At 37.5% G+C, this 26,744-nt stretch overlaps 1 protein-coding gene across 1 annotated transcript in view; it reads left to right on the top strand.

The window, feature by feature from the left end:
* The window catches only part of STK26 (serine/threonine kinase 26), a 55,434-nt gene that overhangs the window by 14,328 nt on the left and 14,362 nt on the right, over positions 1 to 26,744 (top strand). The window contains exons 3-4 of the mRNA XM_004606368.3: positions 16,302 to 16,532; positions 24,296 to 24,352. Coding sequence (XP_004606425.1) covers positions 16,302 to 16,532; positions 24,296 to 24,352 — 288 coding nt within the window. The remainder of the gene's footprint in view (positions 1 to 16,301; positions 16,533 to 24,295; positions 24,353 to 26,744) is intronic.

Below are 26,744 nucleotides of genomic sequence, written 5' to 3'. Positions count from 1 at the left end.
GACTACATATGGTCAGTCCCCTGAGCACCTCCAGGGGTCAGTCCTGAACACAGAAACCAGGAATAAACCCTGAAAACCTTAGGGTGTGGCCCTAAAACCAAAAAAAAGGATTTACTCAGATGTAAATATGTGTGTGTGTGTGTATATATATATATATGTATATAAAGAGTCATTTCGTGGGGAGAATCTAATATATATATATATACACATATACACAAAAATCTAGTATATCTATATATACACATGTACATGTGTTGAAGTATGCAATAGGGTAATCAGGATTTTATAGATGTCAAATTTTTATTTGAGTTCATCATTTTCCCTTAAATATCCAAATTATTACCATTATAATTAAATAAATTGGATTTCCAGGATTCTGTTTCATGTAGGACACAGATCATGAGATGTGACTTCTAATGAAATTTTATATAGGTTAAGCTGTTTTAGTGAATTAGAATTAATTAAACAGTATGTATGATTATATTTATCAAGCTTCACAATTCTCTGCTAATTTCTCCCCTAGAATAGTGTAGCAGAGAATCCATTCATCAAAGAAGCAGCTTTCAATTATATACACTGGTTTACCTGTCAGCAAAAACTGTGGCCTGTGAACCATATATAAATGGCTTATAGTTAATAAGAACTTGTGATCATCTGCTCTTATTTTGAAGCTAAAATTGTGATAGGTACTTCACAGTATAGATTCGAAGGTAATAGGGAGCAAAAGAGACAGGGCATTAGATTATGTTTCTGTCACGAATAGAGTCTTGTATCCAGAGAGCTGCTTTATTTTGTTTAATTATCTATCTCTTCATGAAAATGGTGACTGTCAGTGAAAAATCATTTTTCCTCTGCCACACGCCTCCCAAAGGGCACATAATATAAAAATGTGGGCTTTAAGTAGTTAAATAATGAATCAATTTCGAGGGTTTAGCATAGGTGACACCTCCATGGCCGTCTTTTTGGACTGTGATTCCTGGTAATAGCAAGTGAAAAAAAAAAAAACTATTACCGCTGTTGCTATGGCTCTTCTATCTGCTGAGGTTCAGGCATCGTTTTGGAGGCTGCAGTGTAAACCCTGCTTAGGGAAGGTAGAATTTCATAATACCAGAGGATTACTGCTGCCTCATGAGCAAACAGTAAATGTAGGTGAGGGAAAAGGTGTTGGACTCTGGAAGAAGAAAAAGACAATATTTCCAAGGAAGGGCAAAAGTAGTCTTTTGCTCTAAAGCTTTTGAGATTCTTTATTTTCATCATGGGAAATTTCTCTACTTTCTGCAGAGAGGAGAGAAGGCTGTCCGAGAATGAGAGTGGGGAGGTAATAGAAACTCATTTCTTTCTTGTTGCTTGTGAATTCTTTGATAAAAGTTGCATTTACATGATTGATTTGTGATGATTTGAAAGTGTATGTAAAGAGTCATTTCGTGGGGAGAATTAATGGGAAAGATTGGGAGAAAGAGTTGGTATTGGGGGGAATGGGGATTTCAGCTGTTTTTCTGTTGGAGATGTAAAATTTTGGTAGTGGGTTTACTGGACCAAGAAATTGTTTCTAGATACTTTGAATTATTTTGAATGACTTTTCCCCTCTTTCTAGAAAAAATGAATACTTTTAATTCACAACGGGAAAATGCCAGATTATCTCTGGATTATATTTGAGCTAATTTGAACTGTGATTTGGGGCTGACTGGGGAAGCTTTAAAAAGAAGGAATCTCTCTTTTAAATGACTGAATTTAATATTATTGTTACTTTGCCAGTAGTTTCTGGACTTTAAAGTCTCCCTCAGGGACTGACTCCGGCAGTTCTTTGCAGTTTGTGAAGACTGAGTAGCATCTCAGATTCACTTTAAAATAAGTTTGCTTAATGATTTTTTGGCACCTCTTGATTTATGGCTGAGCTGAAAGAAGAGTTCTAAGCAGTATGTAGTCCGGTTACCCTTTTTGAGGGGAAAACACTTATGGATACTAAGGACTGTATTTTTCTGTTGTTGGCTTTCAATTTTCTAATACTTAAAAGGTATATGTCTGCTTCTAGTTAAAAAACCCAGATATTGTTTTCTGCCCAGGAATTGTAGCTCTCTCCCCATGTTCCAGGATAGACTGCCTTTTCTCTTATCCATCAGCTGCTGGATTCTTAGTGAGCATCATTCTGTCTAACTTGATTCATTTTAATTTGATGACTTCTGTGTGTAGTTTTTATGACAGCTTATTGTTATGCAGTTAGAGTATAAGCATGATTCTAATGGAAAGATCAGCACTGTTGCAGGTGGTTTTTTAAAACTTAAATAAAAAGATCATCTATGAGTTGTGAAATAATATTCTTATTTATATGGTCATGTCGTTCCAGAGCTTGAGAATTTAATGATATTTGGGAGGGGGTGTTAGAGCCCTAATACACTTCTTTTTGACTACTAGAATGAAAAAATGTAGTAGATTATGTTCCTCTACATTATGAAATAAATAATGCCTATGTGTAGCTCTTCAAGTATAAAGTGGGGAGATTATATAGGTAACCCGTAAGGTCTGAGGCCATAAATTATGGGGATTCTCTGCTAAGAAGGCTGGATTCTGTTTATAAAAGATAAAGCACACATTACTCTTTGTAGATAGAAAAGATTTGGTACTCAGTCCAAGAAAATTTTGAATTAAATGTAATTAATTTTCTACTGAGGTAATTAATATCTGATTACTTTTCTACTACATGTAATTAATTTTCTACTAAAACATGGTGAGGCTGTGATGTTTGACTTCTGCTTTGGAAAAAAAGTTTCTGTAAATTTTGAATTTTAATTTCTCCACTAGTGGATATTTTTGAATTCCTGTTTTTTTTTAAATAGCAATGATCATTTCCTTTCAGTAATGTTTTAAGGGTTTGACTAATTTAACATATAGCCCTTCTTGATTAGTAGTTTTATCTGGACCACAAAACAGAAAAATCTTTAATGTTTTCTCAATTATCCCAAGAAGGACACATAGCTAAAATCATTTGAGATGCACTAGAGAGGAGTTTAGTATATACAATGGAATTCCTTAGAACTGTCGGCAAACTATAGCTAAGGACCAAATCTCTATGTATAGTCTATGTATAGCCTGCATAACAATATATTATTTTTTTACATTGTTAAAGAGTTGTTCAAACCAGAATTTGTGGACAGAAAACACCACTGAACCTGGCTGATAAAGCCTAAGATTTTACTAGGTGGCCTTTTACACAAAATATTTCCAACCACTGCTTTAATGTAAGGAAACCCATTGAGAATTTCTGATCTAAAGAAGTGAGGCATTTTCTAGTATTTTCTCTGAGGTTGGGGAATACCATATCATAATAGGAAATGTTCTCTTTGCTGAGGCAACAGACTTAAGTTTGGTCCTGTTATTAAAAGTTTAATTCAAGGAGAGATTCCAGATTATAGTAAATAGGTACACTTTGTTTTCTAGACATAAATTTTAACAAATTATATGAAAAGTTATATTGGTGATGATAATGACAAGTTGTATGCATATAAAGATACATTTTAATACTTAGATCCTAGAGCAAAAATATATGCCGGTGAGTTTTGTACAGAAATATAAGGGAGGGCTTTGATTGCTTTTATTACTATTTTAAATTAAAGGACCACATCTATTAGAGAAGGAAAGTGAATAGAGTGTTAAGTGTCAGATATAATCACATTTGTTTCCTCCTTGTACCGAATAAGTGTCTTCACCCTACAATTAACATCTCAGGTACCTTGTCAGCAGTAAGGAGAATAGTACTTAATCAAAAATGCATTAAAATTATTAGATCACAGCATATGAAATAATCAGGCTCTACCAATGCCACTTAACTACTTGATTTAGTGGGGGAGGTGCCACCAGCCATAAAACATATATTGGTATATTAGAAAATTTTCAAGGGAGAAAAAAACAGTGCGCATTATTCAAAATTTGCTACTGGTTTCCTTTATTGTCATGTTTAGTGAATCCTGGAGTTTTAGCGGTGCTTTTTCTTGGAAATGTCAGACACCATCCCTGCTTTCATCATGCCATTCTGGCATTTGTCACTAAGTAGACTCTAGGCAACATGCAGACTTGATGGAGGTACCTGAAACGCAGACTTTATTTTGCCACTCATCTGTTAAAAGCTTTCAATGGCTCCCTGCTAGCCTGACCAGAAATTCTTAGGGAAGATGAGTTAAGCCAGGCTTCTAAGAAGGTCTGAAAGGCAGCTCTGGGTAGCTGAGGGAACTTTAAGACAGGCGAAGAAGAAGGGAATGAAAGCAAAGGCAAAAAAGAACAAAAGGTTGGATTTGCAAAGGTTGTGTTTTTCAAAATGTTAAATGGGTCCTTTTGGGTGGGCAGTGGAAATTTAGTAAATGGTACTTTCTCTCTGGTTAGGGCTATAAAATCAGGGAGTACACGTTGGCACAAGTTGTAGATCACAGATCTTTTTGGGTAACACACTGTTCAAAGCATTTTAATGACTATGAATTGCTCATTAAGCTTATTTCGGCTACGGCTATTCAAGGACTAATTAAGGAACTTTGTCATTTGTTCCCATCCTGAGGTTTCTTGTTTGTTACTGCTTTCCCTATCCCACGTCCAACTAAAAATCATTTCTTTTAAAATCCAAAAGAACAAGTATCTTAGAGAACCACTTCTCGTTCTAAAAAATTCACCGGCCCTTTAAAGCTCCTAAACATGCTATTTTAAGAGTCTTGGAGGGAAAAAAAATCAGCTTTTGTACATGAACTCAGATTTGTTCCTGGATGTTGATCATTCTCACTGGAAAATTTAATTTTGTCAAATTGATTGCTGAACAAACAAGTGTTATACATTTCAACTAATAAAATATGTTAGTCTAGCCATATTGTGGAGAACTTGTGAACAGCCTTGTGTTTTTAATGGTGTTTGTTAAAAAATCAAAAGGCTCGACTCATATTAGTAAATACAGCCTACTTTCACCAGTATTTCTATATGAATATTAAATTTGTTAATTGTGCTTTGGTAACAAACACTTGTCAGCAGTGTCAGCACAGAACAGCAGGAGTGAAAACCTCTACCTTTAGGGATGAAGAGTTGGATAGTCACAGGTGCCTTTGACAGTAAGGTATAGGGGAGAATGGGGATCTGTTGCATTTCAGTTCAGAAAAAGTTGGTGAATTTTGAGAGATTTATTTACAACAATAGTAAAAAAAAGAATAATTACTTAAGCTGTAACTCTTGGGCAAAATGGAAACATGACAATATTTAGGGCTTTCCCCTCCCTTCAGATTAATGGTACTCCTCCCTCTGTAAGGCAAGGGGAAAAATGAAAATAAAATCACCCGTGAGGATATTGTAATCCATCCTGTTTGTTAATGTATCAATTTTGTTACTGTACACGAATGTTTCATGTGATGAGTGCATCTTGATGCTTAGTGCAGCGCTAACATTAATGTTCATTCACGGTAGTTCTTAGCTTACAAATTTAGGTATAACTTATATATGCACATCCCTTTTACTTAGATTTGAGTAGTTTTCTTATGTATTTATGTGCTACTCTAAATATTTAAAGAAAGAGAGCATAAAATAGCAATAAACAATGTACCTTTAGCCCTGCACCTGTGTACACACATAAACACGCTCTGATGCTTCCCCTCCACTTTGGGTAAATGAAAAGTGTATTTTTGAAAATGTTAAGATTATTCTTTTAGAATTCTAAAATTGCCTCACTCCCTCATTCCTGGTATTTACCAAGGTTACAGTTTTTTGCTATTGTTACTGTCACAGCATCAGCATCATTTTCTTAAGATCATACAATGTTAACGCCAGCAGGACCTAAGAGATCATTTTCCTTAGTCCTAAAATTCGAACGGGCAACTTTTTGCAAATACTATTTGATTAAATTTGCTCAAAGTATAGATTTGATTAAAGAGGAAAATGTTAGAGAGAAATTATTCTGCAGCCACTTTCTCATTAAGAATGAAAAGTAAGTCTATGTAAAATTCCACTTTTTCAATCAGTGTTAATTTTCTAAAAGAACCCATGGTGTTAATAATTTAGTGCTGTGCTTACAAGCTTCAAACCTATTGATTTTAATTGGAGTTCCGCATCTAGAAGGAAGATAGGCAGTGAGCAAATCAATTTTGTTTTAATCCAATGCATTTTAATAAGTGTGCTAAAGATTCACCATAACATTACTCGTGATAGTTCGATATTTGCTGTAAGGGGCCTTTGCCTTAGATTCTTCCCAAAGGTGTTTGTTTTTGAAAATACTAGAATGACATCCTTTCATGTTACCTCCTCTATGGATAGTGTTAAATGAGCCTCTCTCAAGTGTCCATCATGTTAAAGTGCCCTATATGGGTTTGATTAAATAATGGCCTGAATAAATTAGGGTACCTGTTTTTTCATTTATATGTTAGCAGCATCTTTGTCTTCCATTCACTCTATGGCTTTGTCCCCTTTTACAAATGAATGTTTTATAGTTTGGGCTTAATATTAATCCCAGCCCAAATTTATGAAATATCCTGTCTAGTCAGTAATAATCTCTTTAATTTCAATGTTACTGCTTATGAGTAAGCCTGATCCCGGGCCAAATTGTAGTTCTGATTATATTTCTATATATGTTTAGCCAAACTAAAGTAAGAGAAATATAGAGTAGTGTGATATACAGACTGTGGCTCGTCGAATTTTTCAATCTTTGCATTCGAGTGTGAAATCATCCCAGATTCTCCTTGACATTTAGTGACCCCGTGACTCTAACTAATAGTGATTGCAAATGTACATCCAGAATCAGACTGCATTTAGCTCTGATATGCATCTTTCTGTGTATAGTTACGACCAAATTTCCGCTGGGTATAGCACTGTATTATTTAAAAAATAGCTCTTTTGTAACCCAGCAAGTTCGCCAATAGAAAGGAAAAAAAAATCTCCCAAGTTGTCACTTTAGAAAATTTCTATTAGGTTAATCCCATGTGAGAATAGGGATTGACGGAGAATTTCATACTTATTTTAACATACTTTAGTATTGACTGTTCTTTCCCCTTTCACCATACAAAATTAAACTGCAAAAAAGAGACTGGCTTCATTACCATGATTCCGTTTTAGGAGGGGACCCTGCAGACAAAACACTGTACCGGATGCTGTAAGAATACCTGGTGCTTTGTGAGTCAGAGCCGCATCCTTAATGAGCTTACTGTCAAAAGTAGAATGGTCATGGCAATGAAAGAGAATGCAAAGATAATAAGATGTGGACTAATGGAAGCACAAGTGAAGGGCGGTGTGGCGGGGAGAGGTTGACGTTATTGATTCTGTTTTTGGGTGATGAGAGTTTCCTGGGAAGTTGGGATGGTGGCTGTGTTTGGGTTTTAATTTTTAAGTTAGCAGTGTGGTATTTCCAGAGATACAGAAGTGCAGTAATTTCAACTTAATAAATAACAGGAGTCGAATGCTCAAAAATAAGAAAGTAAAATTGTTCCTCAGTGGAGCAATGCGTTTAAGTTTGTATGCCTAAGCTACTAACTCACAGAGGCATTAGGCTTGGGACATTATGGTACAAGATCACTGAAATTTTCCCTTTGGATGTCTAGTTCTCTTGGCTCTTCTAGTTTTGACTGTAGACAAGTAGTGCTGTATTACTTCTGAATGCTATGAATTTATTTTAAGACCCTTAGATTCTTTATGAACTGCACTCCTGACTTGCCTTGATTTCTTTGGGGTGTGAGTCACTTATATAATTGGACAAAGCTGGTATGAGGGAGGAAATATCTATCTGGACCACTAATTCACTCTGCTGCCCTTTTATTCACCGTTTGCGTCTAAGCCTGACTCATTATAGTATGAGAGTTGGGACTTAAATTCAGTCTATTAGTGATTCCGAATTTGGTATTGGAAGAATAGGGAGGTAGAATAAAAGACAGATGAAATATTTCATTTGAGCCATTGTTTGCCATAATAAAATGGCTATGTGGACAATGCCAATTTAACCCTTAAATATTGGAGTTGGTAACTCTTAGTAATATAAGGCTGAAATAAAAGGATTAAGCTTCTGATACTTTACAAATTCACTAGGCTTTAGAAATCATTGCGCACACCTTTTTCCTTCATTATACAGATGGTGAAGCTGACATTTAATTGCTGATTTCTTGCCATTTCCAGGATAAGCAAAATTAAGCCAATTTTACCTGACCTCATGCTCTTTGCTCATATTTTTTTTCTTAACCTCTGCAGTACTTATAAGGAAACAGACCTCCTTTTTTCTTTGGAATAGCTAGAAGGTCAGAGAGAAATGAGTTAAATGATGTAGTGGAATTTGCATCTAGAATTTATTGTGATGCTAGCCTTGACTTTTGATTTATTGAGGGAGAAATGTGATTGTTGCATGCTGTTTCCTTCCCCTTCCTTATTGATATAATTAAAGGTTTCTTTTTTTAAAAAAAGCTTCAGATCCCAGTCAAGTAGATAAAAAGAAGAAATGGCTTATTTCCTTTTATTTAAAGAGGTCTGAGATCTAAAGATGCTATACTTGCCTAAATTGAATAATCAGACATTCCCACTCTCTGTTAAAGTAGTGGGAATCTAAAGATCTGTCTGGGAAATGCAGTTGTTAATAAAAATGCTTCCTATGATGACTTTGTGTTTTTGCTTGAGGATTTATAAGATGGGCTAAGTTATGATTAAATGTCTTCTCATTATTTCTGTATTTCATTTTTCTTTAGAAAAAATGTGGTATGTGGTAAAGGGTCAGTAGAATTAATGTTTCTTTTTCTTGTGACTGTAAGTTGAACTGTCTTACAAACATATGTAAAGAACCACAATCTTCACACCCTAGAATGTATCCCGCTTACTTCATTGTTCTTTTCCTCAGCTCTGAGCTTGTGTAAAGAGAAGCATGTAAGTTTGGAAGCAGAGGAAGCTCTTATTTTATCCTTTCAAGTAGGAGGAATTAAGATGAAGGAATATGATCAGTTATTCTTTTGTTCTTAAAGATGAAGCAGACTCAAAATTATTAATCAGGAGAAACTCCTCAAACTGTTATGTTATTCATACAGCTGTGTCAAAACCTTTTGTAATAATTTTAACGAAGTTATCCTTTACTAAAATATTTGCATTCTAAGTATTTTTGCTAATGAGGTGCATTTAAAAATAGGAATAATGAAATAAAGGGAAGATGAAAAAGTGCTTATAAATTTAATTTTATTTCTGCCTTATGAACACATTTTTCTTGTTGCTATGCACAATATTGCTGAAAGTTTAAATTGTTGGTGTAGGAGTATAAAATAATACTGTGTATGACCTTTGACTTCAAGTTTTGTCATTAATACTCGGGATGTGTGGCTGCGACCTCATCCATCTCAAAACAGCTTTTTAAGTGGGCGAGTAGAGACAGGGACTCAACTGATATGATAAAATGCTGTCTCATAGCTATAAGGAAACAGAGTTGTAGGTGTGTTTATGATGAACATTTCATTTTTCTCGCATATATGTATAATCAGGCAATTTGATTTTTAGAAGTTCTTTTCAGAAGGTAAATTATTTTTCAGGAGGTATGTTTATTTTCGGAAGGTAAATTAGTTTATTACCTTTGAGAGAGATGTGAACTATAAATATGCAATAAAATTGGGCAAAACAACATTTTCTTTATGCACAATGATAAGTCTTTTGAACTCTTGTGAACATGGGCATACACTGACGTCCTGTGGAAACTTGACCTCAGATTCAGTTCCTCTTGTTCAGTTTGAAACCTGTACATACCAACTTAATCGTTATATTAGTTCTTACTTTGTCTAGTGTAAAAGTAGAGAAACGCTAAATATTTCACTTCTGAAATATAAATCAGAGATCTTTCAAGAACCGTATAGAATGTTCTCAAGATCCGTGACAGATGAGCCTGAGATAATCCAAAGTGAATCAGTGCTAGGCTCATATCATATTATTCAAAGTTTTTTAAAAATATGAGAGGTTTGTTTTATTTTTCTCATTATTAAAGTAATCTGAGTATTCACATGACTATTTGAACAAGTCTGTTTCTTTCAAACTGAACACATACAAGTATTTTTATTCTTGTAAAATGTCATCAAGTTGAGGGGCATTTTGTTTTAATGAACAGAACTGAAAATCCTCATGTTAAGGGTTAATGAAGTCTACAATAAATCACTGATAAAGCTGAAATTGGAGTTTTTTGGCTTCCAGATGTTGGATTCTCTGGGAATCATGGTAAAAAAATACCCTCACTAACTTGCCTCCTACATACTGGAGGTTGACCCATTGCAGTCTGATTATTGACTTAGGAAAAATGGACTGAGTATAGTAACTTTTCCAGAATGTAAATATCACTTCTCTATATATTATAATATGAAACATTTGGTAATTGCACACATACACAACAATCAGTTCATTTTATTGTGGCGCAAAGCTGGTAAGAAATCATATCATTCAAAGAATAGGAAAGACCTATTTTAAAATTTTCAGATTCTTTTAACTTTATGTGTTTTCAATGTTAATCAATGGTAGAGATACTAATAAGTATACGTAGGCCAATTGCATGACCTGTTCATAATAGGAACTAATTTTAGTTTTACAGCGAAAGAGCATAGTTTAAATTACAATTTAATTCAAGCTGTAATGAAAAAACCTTGGACTTCAGACTCAGAATATATGGGTTCAAATTTGAGCTTTGCACTAATTAACTACCCCATATATTTGAAAAATGCATAACCACTGTTTGCTACAAGTTTTTTCCCCCTATAAAATTTGGTTTGGGATCAGATGTTTACTTAGTTCCTGTTCACCTCAATGATGCTAGAATTCTTTTCATGTGAGGGGTTTCGTTTGCCTCCTCTTTTTGGTGGGGGAAGGGTTAGGGCCTCCTGCGTTAAATGAGCTGTGCTCGGTGCTTGTGCCTAGTTCTGTGTTCACGGATCATTCCTAGTAGTGTCCAGGGGACCATATAGGGTGCTGGAGATTGAACCCTGGCCGACCATGTGCAAGACAAACACCCTTCTCACTGTATAAACAATCAAGCCTTCTTAGCCTCCTTAACCTCTCCTCACCTCCACCATAATTTTGAAATAATGCCTTAAATTTAAGTTTCATTTGGTGGTGCTAGCCAAGGCCTAGGATAAGAAAGCATACAATAAGTGCTTGTCGGTGATGATGGTGATAAAGTGTTGGGCTAAAAAACTACTCATTTCCTTCTTGCTCTGGAAGCCTGTAACTATTAATTTTTTCACTCAGGGAAAAGTCAGTTGTACTTGTATAATATATAGCATTGAAAAGATAGTGGCCCATGGTCTTAGACTCAGGCAGCATGAAGAGGTGGTTTATGACTGTTGAATCTAAATCATTTTTTTCTTTCATGGACCAGAGCGATAGCAGAGTGGGTAGGGTGTCTGACTTGCACGTGGCTGACCCGGGTTCGATTCCTCCACCCCTCTCAGAGAGCTCGGCAAGCTACCAAGAGTATCCTGCCCACACAACAGAGCCTGGCAAGCTACCTGTGGTCTATTCAATATCCCAAACACAGTAACAAGAAGTCTCACAATGGAGATGTTACTGGTGCCCACTCAAGCAAATTGATGAACAACTGGATGACAGTGCTACAGTGCTTTTCTTTCATATGTTTTATTTCCTCCTCTGTCAAGAATTGATCCCAGGGCCTAACACATGCATAGCAAGCATACACTTTCTTTACCTATGAACTACAGTCTTGGCCTTATTCTAGAAGTCTCTTCATAAGGAAGTGCTTAGCAAACATTCTGATATTGTTGATAGGGCAATTGAAAAAAGCTTTAACAGTCATAGTCGAGCTCATTTAAGGCTCATGAAACTGTAGTTGCTGGAACCATTCTGCTTATTTAATGTACAGTAATAGTGGAAGCAACCAAGGATAGCATTTCCTCTCTAGCCTGAGAGAAGTAATGTAAACAATTTAAATAGTTGACTAACTAGTACTTAGGACTTTGGTAGGCAAAATATTTTATTCTCCTCGATTTCCAGACCATCGTGAACTTACTGAGGGTCACTCCTGGCCTGGTGTGACTACTTGAAATTTGAAGGCAATAACAGGTCTTCATTTCTAAGCCTTAAGATCGTTATCATAGTCTTGGCTCATGATTTCCGGCATACTGTCTGCACCAGGGGATGCAGGCCTATACACAGATCTGCTGGTGTAAAGTGAAACTATTTTAGAGCACAAGAGCATATATGAATTTTGTTAACACTAGGGATACAAGTACAATATTTAGTTTGAGGTCAGCCTTGCTCGACTTGATTCTCGGTTTGGAAAGATTCTTTCCCAGTACCCGAGCTCAACTTTCTTAGTTGAATCTTTTGAGAAATACTCTTTCTCTTCCCTAAATCTATTAATGTTTTTTCACTCTCAGCTCCAGACAAGAGTTCTTATTTAGCTACCTCAGAGGCAAAGAAAATACTTCTTTTTCCCACTTCCCTTTTGCTGTTGTTGTTTGTGCTGCTGTTGAGTATACAGCAGGTCACATATACTTGTTTGTGCCACTGCCTATCACACTGGCAGAACCAGGAATTCAACGTGACAGGAATGTGGGGTGGTGCAGAGGTCAAACTCAAGACCTCAAACATGCAAGGCAGGCTTTCTATCATCGAGCCATATTCCTGAGCCTGAAAACAGAGTCTGTCTTTGGTTCCTTTCCAGTCGAGCTCTCCCAAGTCTCCATTCCTTAAGAACTCCAAGGTTAATTCTAGTTCAGTCCACAGTGTTCATGTTTTTTCTGGTCACTTACTCCTCATGACCCCAGTGGGATTCTGAACATGCTACACCCAAATGTGGGACCTTGTCATATTGAGTATTTTAAGTGAGAGAAGTTTACAAAAGTGGCAGAAGAGGGAAAGTCACTCTGATCGCCCACCCTACACTCACAGCTCACTACACCTCTCATCTCCCATGCAATAGGACCTTATATGAGGGCTGTTCCAAAGAGAAAAGGAGGGCGAAAAGAATTTGGAACAAACATGCTTTGCTGTTTATGCTAATTTACGACACAATGACTTGCATCTTGCCTTGACTTTCACACTTTGGCAAACCAAGCATAAGAACACAGGTTGAACCATTTCTTGTCAAATTCTCATTTCCTAATGGAGGTGCGAATGTCACATAAAGTTTAACTTGAATAAGTGTATGTGCTTCTCTCGTGTTAATCTGCCATGTCTGTTTTATTTTTTCATTTTGGGACCACATCCCTCCGTGCTCAGGGCTTACTCCTGGCTCTGCACTTAGTGATTATGCCTGGCAGTATCAGGAATCGAATCCAGGTCTGCTGTGTGTGAAGCAAGTGCCCTACCTGCTGTACTATCTTGTTGGCTCCTATCATGTCAGTTTAATTTTAGACCCAATCAGGATGTCAAGCGAAACTTTTTCCTCTCCATGCCCTACACTCCTACCCGACAACTTGTACCTATTTTCTACTAGCTAACTAGAGCTAAACTTTCAGTCTTTGTCAGTGTTGATTGATAACTAAATTGTCAGCGGTTAACACATAATCTATTATATTTTTTGTTAGTGAATCACCGTGGAGTACAGCTACAAACTTATGAACTTTCGTGTTTGCATTACAGTCATACAATGACTGTTTACCCATCCCTCCACCAGTTCCTCCACCAATGTTCCCAGCATCCCTCCTACGACACCCACCCACTATTATTACCTAGACTATATTGGATTTGAAAAGTTTAAGAATAAATATAGAGAGAGGGACAGACATAGAAGGACTTCACTCATTTGTAGAGTATAGAATAACATCACATGAGGCTGACACCCAAGGACAGTAGATACAAGGGCCAGGAGGATTGCCCCATAGCTGGAAGACTGCTTCATGAGTGGAGGGGAGTAGGCATATGGAATAGAGAAGGGATCACTAAGAAAATGATGGCTGGAGGAATCAATTGGGATGGGAGATGCGTGCCAAAAGTAGATAATGGACCAAATATGATGACCTCTCAGTGTCTGTGTTGCAAGCCATAATACCCAAAATTAGAGAGAGAGTATGGGGAATATTGTCTGCCATAGAGGCAGGGGGAGGGTGGGAAAGGGGGGTACACCAGGGATATTGGTGGTGGGGAATGTGTACTGGTGGAGGGATGGGTGTTTGATCATTGTGTGATTGTAACTCAAACATGAAAGCTTGTAACTATCTCACAGTGATTCAATAAAAATAAATAAATAAATAGATAGATAAGTAAATAAAAAGAATAAGCAGAGAGAGTAGGATATGGTATGTGCTCTTTGGTAAATATTACATTCTGAGACATATTAGAGTGTAACCACTAATTTTAGAGATGTATCCTTAGAAGAGGGAATTACAGAGCTAATTTTTTAAAATATAGAAATTTATAGGCAAATATCAATGCCCTCTTTGTTTTATTTGGTCAAAAGTCTCCACTTGCAGTAGGGCACTTCTCTTGCATGTGGCCAATCCAAGCTTGATTTCTAGGCATCTCCTATGGTCCCCTGAGACCACTATGAGTGACTCCTGAGTGCAGAGCCAGAAGTAGCCCTTAAATCATTGCCATGTTTGGCACAAAAACTAAACAAAAAATAAACTTCACATCTCCCTGTTCAGTGGTTCCTAAATGTTAATCTCAAGATGGGTGCCAAATTGACTGTGTATAGCATAGTTTGGTGTGAGTACTTTTAAAAGTACTACTTGTTGAGACCTAATCTTAGAGATTCTGAATTGGGTGAGGAGACAGAAGTGAGTTGAAGTGCCTTCTACTTTTGATGGCATACAGATGATCCTAATATACATTGGGAACTGAGAGTACCTATGAGAGTTATTCCAATCCTCTGATGCTGTGATTTAAGTATGCACGAAGCCTTCTATCTGACTCTACCATTCCATGGGAGACAAATAAATGGTCGTCTTAGATTCCATTGCATTTGGATTACCTAAGGTTGTTACTGTCATTGTTTTAGTAATAATGTAATGTCTGTCTGAAGCTCAAATTTGAATAATATTCTTGAAGCTCAACAGTTGAAACTCAGACAAAGAACAGGTAAAGAAGGTTAAGGAATGACAGGAATGTGCTAGGGTGGATTTATGACGTTTTGATTTTTACAGCCTCATTTTTGTGGGGAATGTACAAACCAACAACCATTCATGGTAACTCCATATGAAATTAGGTTTAGCTGTTCTGCCCATCTGCTACTACAGAACTTTGAGCTCCTACCTGTGCCACAGTTCTGAGACAACAGCATTAATACAGATGCAGCAGTAAATTGTAATTTTGTAGCAGAGAGAGAAAAGACTTGAAAATTTTAATTTTTAAAAAATAAACTATTTGATTCGTGTAAAGAAGAAACAGGCTTGAGTTGATTTTCTTAAAATCTATGAAGGAGAGAAATGTGAAAAATAGAACAAACCAACTTCTTTATGTATGTTTAGTGGGGTTTTTTCCCCATTGAGTTACTTTGTATGTTTTCTGTTTATTTCCTTGACTTTTCTCTAGCAGAAAGGATGGCCTTATAGTGTAGGAGGTAAGGCACTGGCCTTGCAAGTGGTCAACCCCAGTTTGAATTCCTCATACCACAAAAGATCCCCGAAAAACCACTGTTGGTGATCTCAAAACCCAAATCACTTGTATCACTTGTCATCCCATTGTTCATCGGTTTGCTCAAGTGGGAGCCAGTCACGTCTCCATTAGTGCCTGTCGCGTGCTAGTGTAGCCCAATGGCGTCTCTTCGCTTCAGGAACACAAAGAGCCTCAAATTTCAAAACCAAAATGGTAACAATAATAAACAATAATTATGAAAGTAAATCTGTTTCAAGAAAAACTTGAGATGCTTACTTTGTCGAAGAATCAGGCAAAATGATGAAGGAATGCTAGAGCTTTGGTATTATGTGCCAAATAGGGATCACGAGTCCTCAGGTAGCCAGGGCGGTGAGGTTATGCTAATGAAAATTTCATCATTCTCTCCTGTTAGAAAATTGGGATTTTTCAGGAGACATTTCAGTCCCACAACAGAAGGCGATAAGTGCAAACTGAAAGTTATCAATGTTCTTTTTTCTTTCTCCAAGTTAGTCTCCCATGATTAAACAGTTGCTCTATTCTAAAAAGCATCCAGGCCTTTGACAGAGTCAGAGACATTGTCTGTCTGGTATTAGTTACTTTGGGTGACGACAGTAGAGTAAGAACTGGCTGGTTATTTGGGACTACAGTTGCTCAAACGAAGCACATGTGGAGAATCTAGGGAAGTTTCTATATTCGTAAAATGTGTATTGTCTTATATGGTTTATTTTCCTTCCTTAAAAAAAAGAACTGATGCAAAACATTTGTTTTCTTTATTTTTTATCTCCCCAACACCTTAGAATAATATTGCTGACCCAGAAGAATTGTTCACAAAATTGGAACGCATTGGAAAAGGATCTTTTGGAGAAGTTTTCAAGGGAATTGATAACCGTACCCAGCAAGTGGTTGCTATTAAAATCATAGATCTCGAGGAAGCAGAAGATGAAATTGAAGACATTCAACAAGAAATAACTGTTCTGAGTCAGTGTGACAGCTCATATGTAACAAAATACTATGGATCATATTTAAAGGTAATGTGTATGCTGTATTGTTTAAGTCATAAGGTATTTTCATTATGTTTTCTCTTTTCAAAAATTCTATTTTTTTGAAGGTACTGTATTAAATTAGGATTTGGCAGTCTTTGGCCTCCAGGCAGAATCCAGTTCCATTTATGGTGCCAAATTGACTGTTTTTAGATTTAGCAGCTGTATCCTGAATGCATCCCAGTACTCAGTTGCACCATTTTTTCCACACCTGAACTTTTGGGTTGATGGAGGAACAGAAATGCAGCTGGTCTTTGAGACATATCCTTTGTCAGGAAAGAGCTCTCCTCACGAGATTTCACACATTATTCTCCATGGTCCAGTCTGTCTCAATCTCAGAATTGATGAGTTATATAAGTATGTCACTTATTCCATTGAGTTACGGTGTTTGTTTATGCTCTTGCCCTCTAGGTCATGAGCTCATTGTAGCCAAGTGTAGTTCAGCTGTCCTCGGGTTTTACATCACTGAGCACATGTTATATCTTTTTTGAAACGAAATTAAATGGAATAATTTGGTGTCCCACCCTTCACCCTGCAAAGTTTGATTTTGTTTCTGTGGATATAGAATTTAGAGAATATGTAGAGTTCTGGCAGCTAGAGATTCTTACTGCACAACTCTTGAGTAAAACTCAAGTGTTTTTGGATTCTTGAGTTGGAAAGCAGAGCTCATTTCTCTTGAAATGTTAAGAATAAGTGACTAGGAGATGGATCTTAGGTTAGAGTTTAAACTGTTTTCAAGTATTTTATTGCCTTTGAACTTTTTTAAAGATGGCATTTTTTAGATCCTTCACTTTGGGGGGATTATAGGGATGGGGGAGGGTTTATTGTTCATTGGTGGCTTTTAAAAAGATTTTATTTTATTTTATTTTATTAAAGCACCACAACTCACAAAGTTATTCATAGTTGAGTTTTAGACATCAGTGTTCCAGTAACAACCCCATCACCAGTGTCAACATACCTCACCAGTGTTCTCAGGGCTTTCTGATTTTTTTTGGTTTCTCAGTAGGTCAAAAGTGATTTGTTTATAACTTACCAAGCTGCTATTGACACGCATAAAAATGAATGCTCATGGTACTCGATCATTTTATGACTGAAATGCAAGCACGAAAGTTTGTAAGTGTGTAACTGTACCCCACAGTGATTCACTAATAAAAATTTTTTTTGAAAAATAGAAATGGAGGCATCAGGGAATAAAAGAGCCAAGTCTTCCCCAGCAAACAATTAATAAAGCATTTTCTGTTGCTCTAAAAAAATGAATGCTCTCTGCACTGGAAGATAGTACACTAGTACATGCCAGGCTGGTGCCCAACCTGTATCTAATCCCTGGCAGTGGAGCATCTCTAGATGCAGCCTTGAAGGCCCACGAGCGCCACCAGGAATGGTTCTAGACACCCCTAGCACCACAGAGGTGGCATGGGTGTCATCAACCCTGCAGGGCCCAAGTAGTGTCACATCCTCAGTCCCTTGCAGGAAACCACTGGCTTGGTTGATTGATAATTGTCAGTGGCGCTCCTTGGGCCTCCTGAGCACTGCTTGGGAGGTCTCCCCCCAAAAAAGGAGATAAATATAATTCTCTCTTTGTATGATTTGCTGACCAAATAAATAAACCTAGGATAATCTATATTAGTTAATATAATGTAGAACTTCATTATTGATTTCACTGCCTTTTTACAAAGCCTGAATTATTCTCAGGTCACATGAATTAGATGAATGCACCATAGAATGAATCATTAAATAGCCATATAGTCACTTTGTGTCATCTACTATAGTCAGTGGTGGAGATGTAAAAATGAACATCTCTCCCACCATTGCAAAGCTCGTGATACATACTACACTGAAATGGTGCAGATTATCTGATTGAGTATGAACCTGATACAGGTGCAAATAAGCAAATAGGCACCTCTGTCCTTTATGGATGGAGTTGTACGAAGGAAGAACTTCCAAGAAGATGTGGTCATTTCTATTCAGTTTCACCGTGTTTTCCATGACTCATTTACTATATACACATTTTTTGAAGTTCTCTGTGTTGTATTTTTTTCCTTACTTCAAACACTTCTTCAGTGGATCAGATTCTTTGCTGAGTCCTATGAGTGGCCATTTAATTTCAGTAGTTTTAGATTCCCCTCCTGATTCCCGTAGTAGACTTAACTATAGGCAGCTCTAGGGATTTGGTGGTGGTGGTAGTGCTGGTGTTTATACATATTGCCGTTAGCTCATTCTGGTTTACTCTTTCTGGATTGAATCCTGGTAATTCCAGACATACTTGAGAGCAAACCTGAATACTTGCTATATTTAGGCATCCATAACAGATAAGCTATTTTAGGAAACTGACTTAAATATTAAATAAGGCCTATTGGAAATAGACTGTTCTGTTTTATGTTGAAAATGGGTATTGTAAGCCCCGAACACAACCAGGGTGGCTAGAAACTCACAAAGTTTTTCCATGTTATTTTCTTTCAGTGTGGATATCCATTTTTTTCTTTTTGGGCCACACCTGGAGTACAGGGGTTACTCCTGGGTCATGCACTCAGGAATTACTCCTGGCAGTCCTCGGGGGACCATATGGGATGCTGGGAATCGAACCCAGGTTGGTCGTATGCAAGGCAGATGCCCTCCACGCTATGCTATCACTCCATCCCTAGGCTGAAGGGATAGCATAGCGGGTAGGGTGTTTGCCTTGCATGCAGCCGAGCCGGGTTCGATTCGATTCCTCTGCCCCTCTTGGAGAGCCTGGCGGGCTACCGAGAGTATCCTGTCCCCATGGCAGAGCCTGGCAAGCTCCCTGTGGCGTATTCGATATGCCAAAAACAGTAACAACAAGTCTCACAATGGAGATGTTACTGGTGCCCGCTCAAGCAAATCGATGAGCAACAGGAGGACAGTGGCAGTGGATATTCATCTTAAAATTAACCATTTCACTATATTTTAGTTATAGTTCTGTAGCTTGTGGTACACTGCTGTGTCGTTACCACCATCCATTTCCAGAATTTCTCATAATCTTCAGCTGAAATTCATACACTTGGAAGCTTCCCCATTTCCTCCTCGATACAGTCCTTGGTATTCACCATTTTACTTTCTGTCTCCAGATTTTATTACACTCAGTTCCTCTTATAAATGGAATTACACATTTGACCTTTGGTGACTGGCTTCTGTTACTTGATTGGTTGCTTAACTGGCATCATAGGCCACTTAATTTTGATAATGATTATGGTCTCTGAAATGCATAGCATGAGTATTTAAAATATATTTTCTGTGCACAAATGAATTTTGAGTTTCACAATAGCACTTCCCGTGCCCTTTGGACAGATATCGCCTTCATTTGCAAACTGTAAGGTTCAAAAACATTATAACAATAGAGTTGATACTCAGGCATCACTAATTTGTTAACACTAGGCTTATTTCTTCAGTCCCTCTGAATATTGAAGTAGAGCGTCATTTCTTAACCCCCAACTGGCAGCCCAGGCTCATACAGGACATGAATCTTACTCTTTTGACCCACTGTTCACATACGTGGATGATTTTATAACTAGAGAAGCACACTTTTGTTCTTTGGGATTTTCTATGCTTATGTGTACCAGATGTGTAGTTATGGTTTACAGTTACAAGCTCTTTTCATATTCACTTTCTAAAGCATTTAAAATTATTATTTGGGGGGAGGCACACCTGGCTATGCTCAGCGGTTACTACTAGCTCTGCAGACAGGGATCACTCCTTACAGTGCTCAGGGTTCATATGGGATGTCGGGGATTGGACCTGGATTGGCCATATGCAAGTCAAGGGCCTTACCCACTGTACTATCTTTCTGACCCCTATTTAAAATTATTTATAAGCAACCATAGATACTTTTTTCTTTTTAAAGCCCAAACAAATTTGAATGAAAAATAGAAATTGTATCCCCACAAATATGCAAATAGAATATCTAAGTTTTGGGTTTAGATTTTGGTTGTGAGTGGTGCAGACACAGCTCCAGAAAGAAGAGCTTCTGTGGGTTCATCTCCATTGTGCAAGGAGGATCCCCTCTAGCTTACAGCTATAGTTTATGCCCTCTCAAGCCTTGTTTCACTCTCCAGGCTTACCTAGCCATGTCTTGTTTCTTCTAGGACCACATCAGGTGGTGCTCACGGGCTATTCCAAGCTCTGTGCTTGATGGTCATTCACAAGGGTTTTTAGGGGAGATCATAGATTCTGTGTCCTTGCACATGCAAAGCTGCACTCATCCCTTTGAATGGTTTGTCCTTCTCCAACCTGGCAATCTTTTTTATTTTGGCTTTTTGGGTCACACCCAGTGATGTTCAGGGGTTACTCCTGGCTCTGCACTCAGGAATTGCTCTTGGTGGTCCTGGGGATACCATATGTGATGCCGGGGATTGAACCTGGGTCTGCCGCATGTAAGGCAAACGCCCTACCCTCTCTACTATTGCTTCGACCCCAACCTTGCAATCTTTTGACCATGAGACCTATGGTCAACGTCTGAGTCTTTTCTACAGAAGTAGCTATAGGAAGTGGTCCAAAAAGCTCTATCAGGCACTTCTGGTTCCCTGGCTATTAAAAGAGATCTAGTTCCTGTGAATAGGTTACTTGCTAGGAGGAAGGTTCACTTTCAATCAAGAAGTAGCTTAGTCGTAACTTTCGTAGCACTGAAAGCTTTCCATGAATAATTCTTAGTGAAGAACTGAGAGTTGGTAGGTTTCTGTCTTAAGATTGGTATCCTGCAAAATACACATATAGTTTTATACTTGGAAAACAGTTGCTTTGTTCATGCCCTTCCCTGAAATGAGTGATGTTAAGCAGTTTTTCATGTGTCTTCTTTGGAGAAGTGTCAAGTTATATTATTTGCCCATTTTTTAAATGAAGTGGTTTGCTATTTTGTGATTGAGTTGTGTGAGTACTATAAATATTTTAAATCACAACCCTTTGATGTATGATGTGAAAATGAGATAAACAGGTTGTAAAAGATTTAAAATTTTTTTCTTTTCAATATCATGCGAGGGGGGAACATTCTGGACTCATTACTTACAAAAAACAAATGGATGGCATAAGAAAAAAATGCTCAGGCCATGCGGCAGGTTCACAGTTCTTGGGTTCTAAGTACTGAATTTATACATGCAAAATAAGTTGACATTAACTGATTTCGTAACTCCTCTCCCCTCTCCACTATTGTAGGGATTGGTTTCCTCTTTTTTCCTACAGTAAACTCTATTCCTAGCAAAGACTGTTAGCTTCTTCTTCAGTTCAAGCTAGCCCACTGTGATGGAGAGCAGAAGTCAGTTTTGAAGAGCAGGCATTTTCCTTTCCTCTTTTGTTTTCTTTCTTCTCTTGCTGTTTTTTTTTAATTTATTGATTGAATCACAGCTAATTACAAAGTCACAGAGTTATTCCTGATTGAGTTTCAGGCATGCAGTGTTCAAACAACAATCCCTTTACCTGTGTCTGCTTCCCTCCACCAGTTCTCCCCAGTTTCCTTTCCGTCTCCAGCTTGCCCCTATGGCAGGCACTTTTTTCCTTTTCTAGTTACTGTGATCTACTGTGATTTGACTGGAGCGATAGCACAGTGGGTAGGGCGTTTGCCTTGCACGCGACCAACCCAGGTTCGTTTCCTCTGCCCCTCTCAGAGAGCCCGGCAAGCTACCAAGAGTATTGCGCCCACACGGCAGAGCCTGGCAAGTTACCCATGGCGTATTCGATATGCCAAAAACAGTAACAAGTCTCACAATGGAGACGTTACTAGTGCCCGCTCGAGCAAATCAATGAACAACCAGACAACAGTGCTACAGTGGTTTGCAATACTGCTACTAAAAGGGTATCATGTATATCATTTTACCTACTTTTAATGCCCAATTCTCATCCAGAGTGACCATTTATCACTATCATTGTCATAGTGGTACCTTCCCTGTCCAAACCCCTCTCCCCTCACTGTGGCAAGCTTCTTACAAAGGACCACCTCTCCTGCTCTTCATTTTTATTATCTTTGGGCATTAATCTCTTACTATGTTTCTTTATATCCTGCAAATAATACAATTTCTTAAGTTTCCTATATTGGAGCGTTTCCTAGAGGTACTGGAACAGTGGGGCTAGGGGAGGCACTAGTAGCCTCAGGTACAAAGTAACTGAGTGATACAATATATTTTCCTGAGAAAGGGGGCAGTAGGCCAAATAGGCTTGGGAACCTCCATTATATACCATCAATATGATGAAAGAAAGGAGTCTTTTCATGGTAATTTTTTTTTCTTATTGAGTCACCATGTGGAAAGTTACAAAGCTTTCAGGCTTAAGTCTCAGTTACACAATGCTCGAACACTCATCCCTTCACCAGTGCACATATTCCACCACCAAGAACCACAGTAATCCTCCCCCCCCCTTTAACAGAGTCATTTCTCTGTGTTTCTTAGCCCTATGGGCTGGAGCCATAGCACAGCTGGTAGGGCGTTTGCCTTGCATGTGGACAACCCAGGTTCGATTCCTCTGCCCCTCTCAGAGAGCCCAGCAAGCTACTGAGAATATTCTGCCTGCACAGCAGACCCTGGCAAGCTACCTGTGGCGTATTCCATATGCCAAAAACAGTAACAACAAGTCTCACAATGGAGATGTTACTGGTGCCCGCTCGAGCAAATTGATGAGCAACAGGATGACAGTGATACAGTGACAGTGATGCCATATTCCAGTTGCCTTGCTATATTGTCACCTAAATATTCATCATCATATTCCTGGAGTCCTTTCTCTACCATGATAAAGCCCCTGCCCCATAGAGGCACTTGAAAATTTTGAATGGAGCTTCAGACTACTTCCTAGGGATTTCAAAGTTTGAGGGCTACCAGCAGTAGCTTGAGAATCATCATGCCACAGCTAGGGCTATAAAGGTGAGAAATGTGTTTCTGGCATCTCAAGTTGAAGCACAATACTGAATATATTTTTCCCTTAGCAACATTGCTTCCCCTAGAAACATGGAACAAATAGTTTCTCTGGTACTCTTCTTTCTATGCTATGAGTATCTTCGCATTAAATTGTCTTTCCAGGGGGACTACTCCAGACATACACAGAAATAATCTAGACATTATTTTTATGGGGAAATGTTTGCTTTCAAAATTTCAACCACCATAATTAAAAATTGACCTTTGGAACATAGCTTGGCTACTTGCAATTATACTAATCCCATCCATTCCATTTCTATGTCAACTCTGGAGGCCTACAAAAAAATTCTCTTTTGTATCCTATATTGGAGTGTTTCCTAGAGGTACTGGAACAGTGGGGCTAGGTTCTATATGTGTACCAAAAATGTTCTTTAATCTTGGCTGGCAAAAGTAGTAAAATATACTGAAACAAACAAAAACTAAAGTAAGGCAAAATATCCAATTATCCTCAAACTCTCAAATCACATGGGAAGTAACCAGAAGCTCCATTCAAAGTTCTTCCAAGACTCTTTTACCTCCTTATTCTTTAGCTGTCCTTTCAGAATTATCATTCATGATAATTAAAAAAAATTCATTAAAACTATGAATTTTTTCTGGGTTTTATAAATGGTTCACTAATAACAAATAATTATTATTTAACTATATTATCAACTAAATAGCATGTGTGTGCACAGATTTAGAACTTTTATTTGGAATTTCAGAAGGAAAATATATACTTGTTTTCAGATATACAAATTTGAACCTGTATTTTAGAATCAATACATTATTATGTTTGTGATTCAACACTTTATTTTAATGCACTATTTGACTCATGTTTATAATATTGTTTTGTGGCTTTTATAGGGTTCCAAATTATGGATAATAATGGAATACCTGGGTGGTGGTTCAGCACTGGATCTTGTAAGTATTTAAGATATTTACAGATGCACAGACACACACACACAGACACACATATATACACACCGTAGTCACCGTAGTGTAGTTTTACTTCACCTATTTTTTTTTCTTTTTTCGGGGGGGGTCACACCGGCGATGCCCAGGGGTTACTCCTGGCTCTCTACTCAGGAATTACTCCTGGTGGTGCTCAGGGGACTATATAGGATGCTGGGAACTGAACCCAGGTCGACTGTGTGCAAGGCAAACGCCCTACTTGCTGTGCTATCGCTCCAGTCCCTACTTTACCTATTTTTATTTTTGGGGTTACACCTGGTCATGCACTCAGGAATCACTCCTGGCAGTGCTCAGGGGACCATACGGAATGCTGGGATTCGAACCTGGGTCAGCCACCTGCAAGGCAAATGCCCTACCTGCTGTGCTATCACTCCAGCCCCTTTACTTCACCTTCTAATTGGAGTAAGCAGTGGATTTGGATACAAGTCAATGGTTGTGTTAGTCAATATGGTCAAATTAATCTCTCTTTAAGATCACTACCATTACGTAGATTTAGATGTATTCCAGGATTGAGAATGTAATTGAGATTATTCGAGTAGACAAGAAATGCAAATTTCTTAGTAAAATGATTCCTCCCAGGTTAAGAATGGGTGTGTGACAATTACTGTCAATTTAGTGTTTCGCCTTTCATTTTTATCCCTAACATAAAGAAAAAAAATCCAGTTCAGATAACTGTCATTGGAATTTATGTTTGAATTCTGACTAACTAGACCTACTAAGCCAGTTCTTAGTACTCTTTCTACCCCTTATAGGTCAGTTGAGATGTAATGACATCTTTGATTGTTTCAATAATTTGTTACTGTTACCACCATTTCGTTGAGTCAGGATCAGGAAACTAAAATCTTACAGTTCACAGCAAAAGTTTCATCCAATGAAGATGTGTTCCTATATAAAATGTTTTTGAGAAACAGTGGTTGTTATATCTCACCTTAGTATGAGTCTGCCAATATTACAGTTTTCACCTTAAAGTTTTTATTAAAATGAAATTCCATTTAGATTAAAAGTTGGTCCAGAGATAGTATAGGAGTTAAGATGATTGCCTTGTGCATGGCCAACCCAATTTTATCTCCTGCAATGCAACTCCTGAGGGCTGAGCCTGGAGTGAGCTTTGAGCAATGTCAGGTGTGGGCCCCAAACAAACAAAAATTTAAATATGAATACTAGAGGTAACATTTTCTAATGATGCACCCCCTGGCCTGGCCTTTGAAAGATTGAGGTAACAGAGCTGGCTCTATTTGCAACTAAATTTTTTGACGCTACCCAATACATAATTCCTTGGACTTGGATTTCTTATAATACAATCATGTTGCAGTAAATTATTTTAAGTTTTATTACATCTTTAATATTGTATGACTTATCTTTTATCAGTATGTTTCTGTCTTTGAAATTATAGTTTGCTGTTTCTAAAAATACGATGTTTTATGATTGAGATAATCCAGTAATGTTTTAATTCTTTTTCTTTTTAGTGGAGCAAAGCTTTCCTAACTGAAAAGTGATTAAATATTTTTAAAATATTTCATCCTAACTGATAATTCCTCACAAATTTCAAACAGTTCTATGAATAAAAATGACTGCTGTTGATTTTTTCTTTTAGAGAGAGCCAGACCATTCTAAAGAATCAGTAATTAAACATGAAGGAGAGCTTTATCTCCTTCTAAAATTCATCTCATTTTAATCTGTTGCTGAGTTAGGTAATCCTTTCTTGTGTCTAATCTAATTCGATCCTAAATCTTGAGTTCATTTTTTCCTTTGTCTTTCCTCTCTAGTGAGAGACCACAACTGGTGTTTTTTATATAATAATCCTTCATCAATACCAAGTCTTATACCATTCCCTACTTGAAGTTAAATGATCTCATTTCTATTTTGTCTTGTCACAGTTTTATTATACAATAGTTTATTCATTAGTGCTGCAAGACACCTGAAAATTGTTCTATGATCCTCCTTCTACTTTTTAAATATTTGCAGTCCTTTGCAAATGTAATGGTAATCATAGTAAATGGTAATCATAGTTGCCATATCTGGTCCCCTAAGGTGCTCACTATGGCTCTTCCCTGTTTTGTAGTAATTAACTAAGCTAGTCCACTCCTTTCATCAGAATCACTGATAGAAATGTTAAACAAGCATTGAACAGAGCCTAATCCTCATTAATGCAACCAATATCCCTCAGCAGTGGTTTGGTCAGTGTTGTAAAATCTCTGAATAAAACAATTGCAAGATCTTACCTCCTACTGTTATTGTCATCTTCAAGAGAACAAATACAATGAATATAAAGTCAATAAGTTAAAATGTTGTAAGCACTACTGGCTAAAAAGTCAAGAGGTCTGGGCTGAAACGATTGTAC

This window comes from Sorex araneus, chromosome X (assembly GCF_027595985.1).
Source record: "Sorex araneus isolate mSorAra2 chromosome X, mSorAra2.pri, whole genome shotgun sequence".
In the NCBI taxonomy this organism is placed as follows: domain Eukaryota; kingdom Metazoa; phylum Chordata; class Mammalia; order Eulipotyphla; family Soricidae; genus Sorex; species Sorex araneus.
This window is presented reverse-complemented; position numbering and strand designations above follow the sequence as displayed.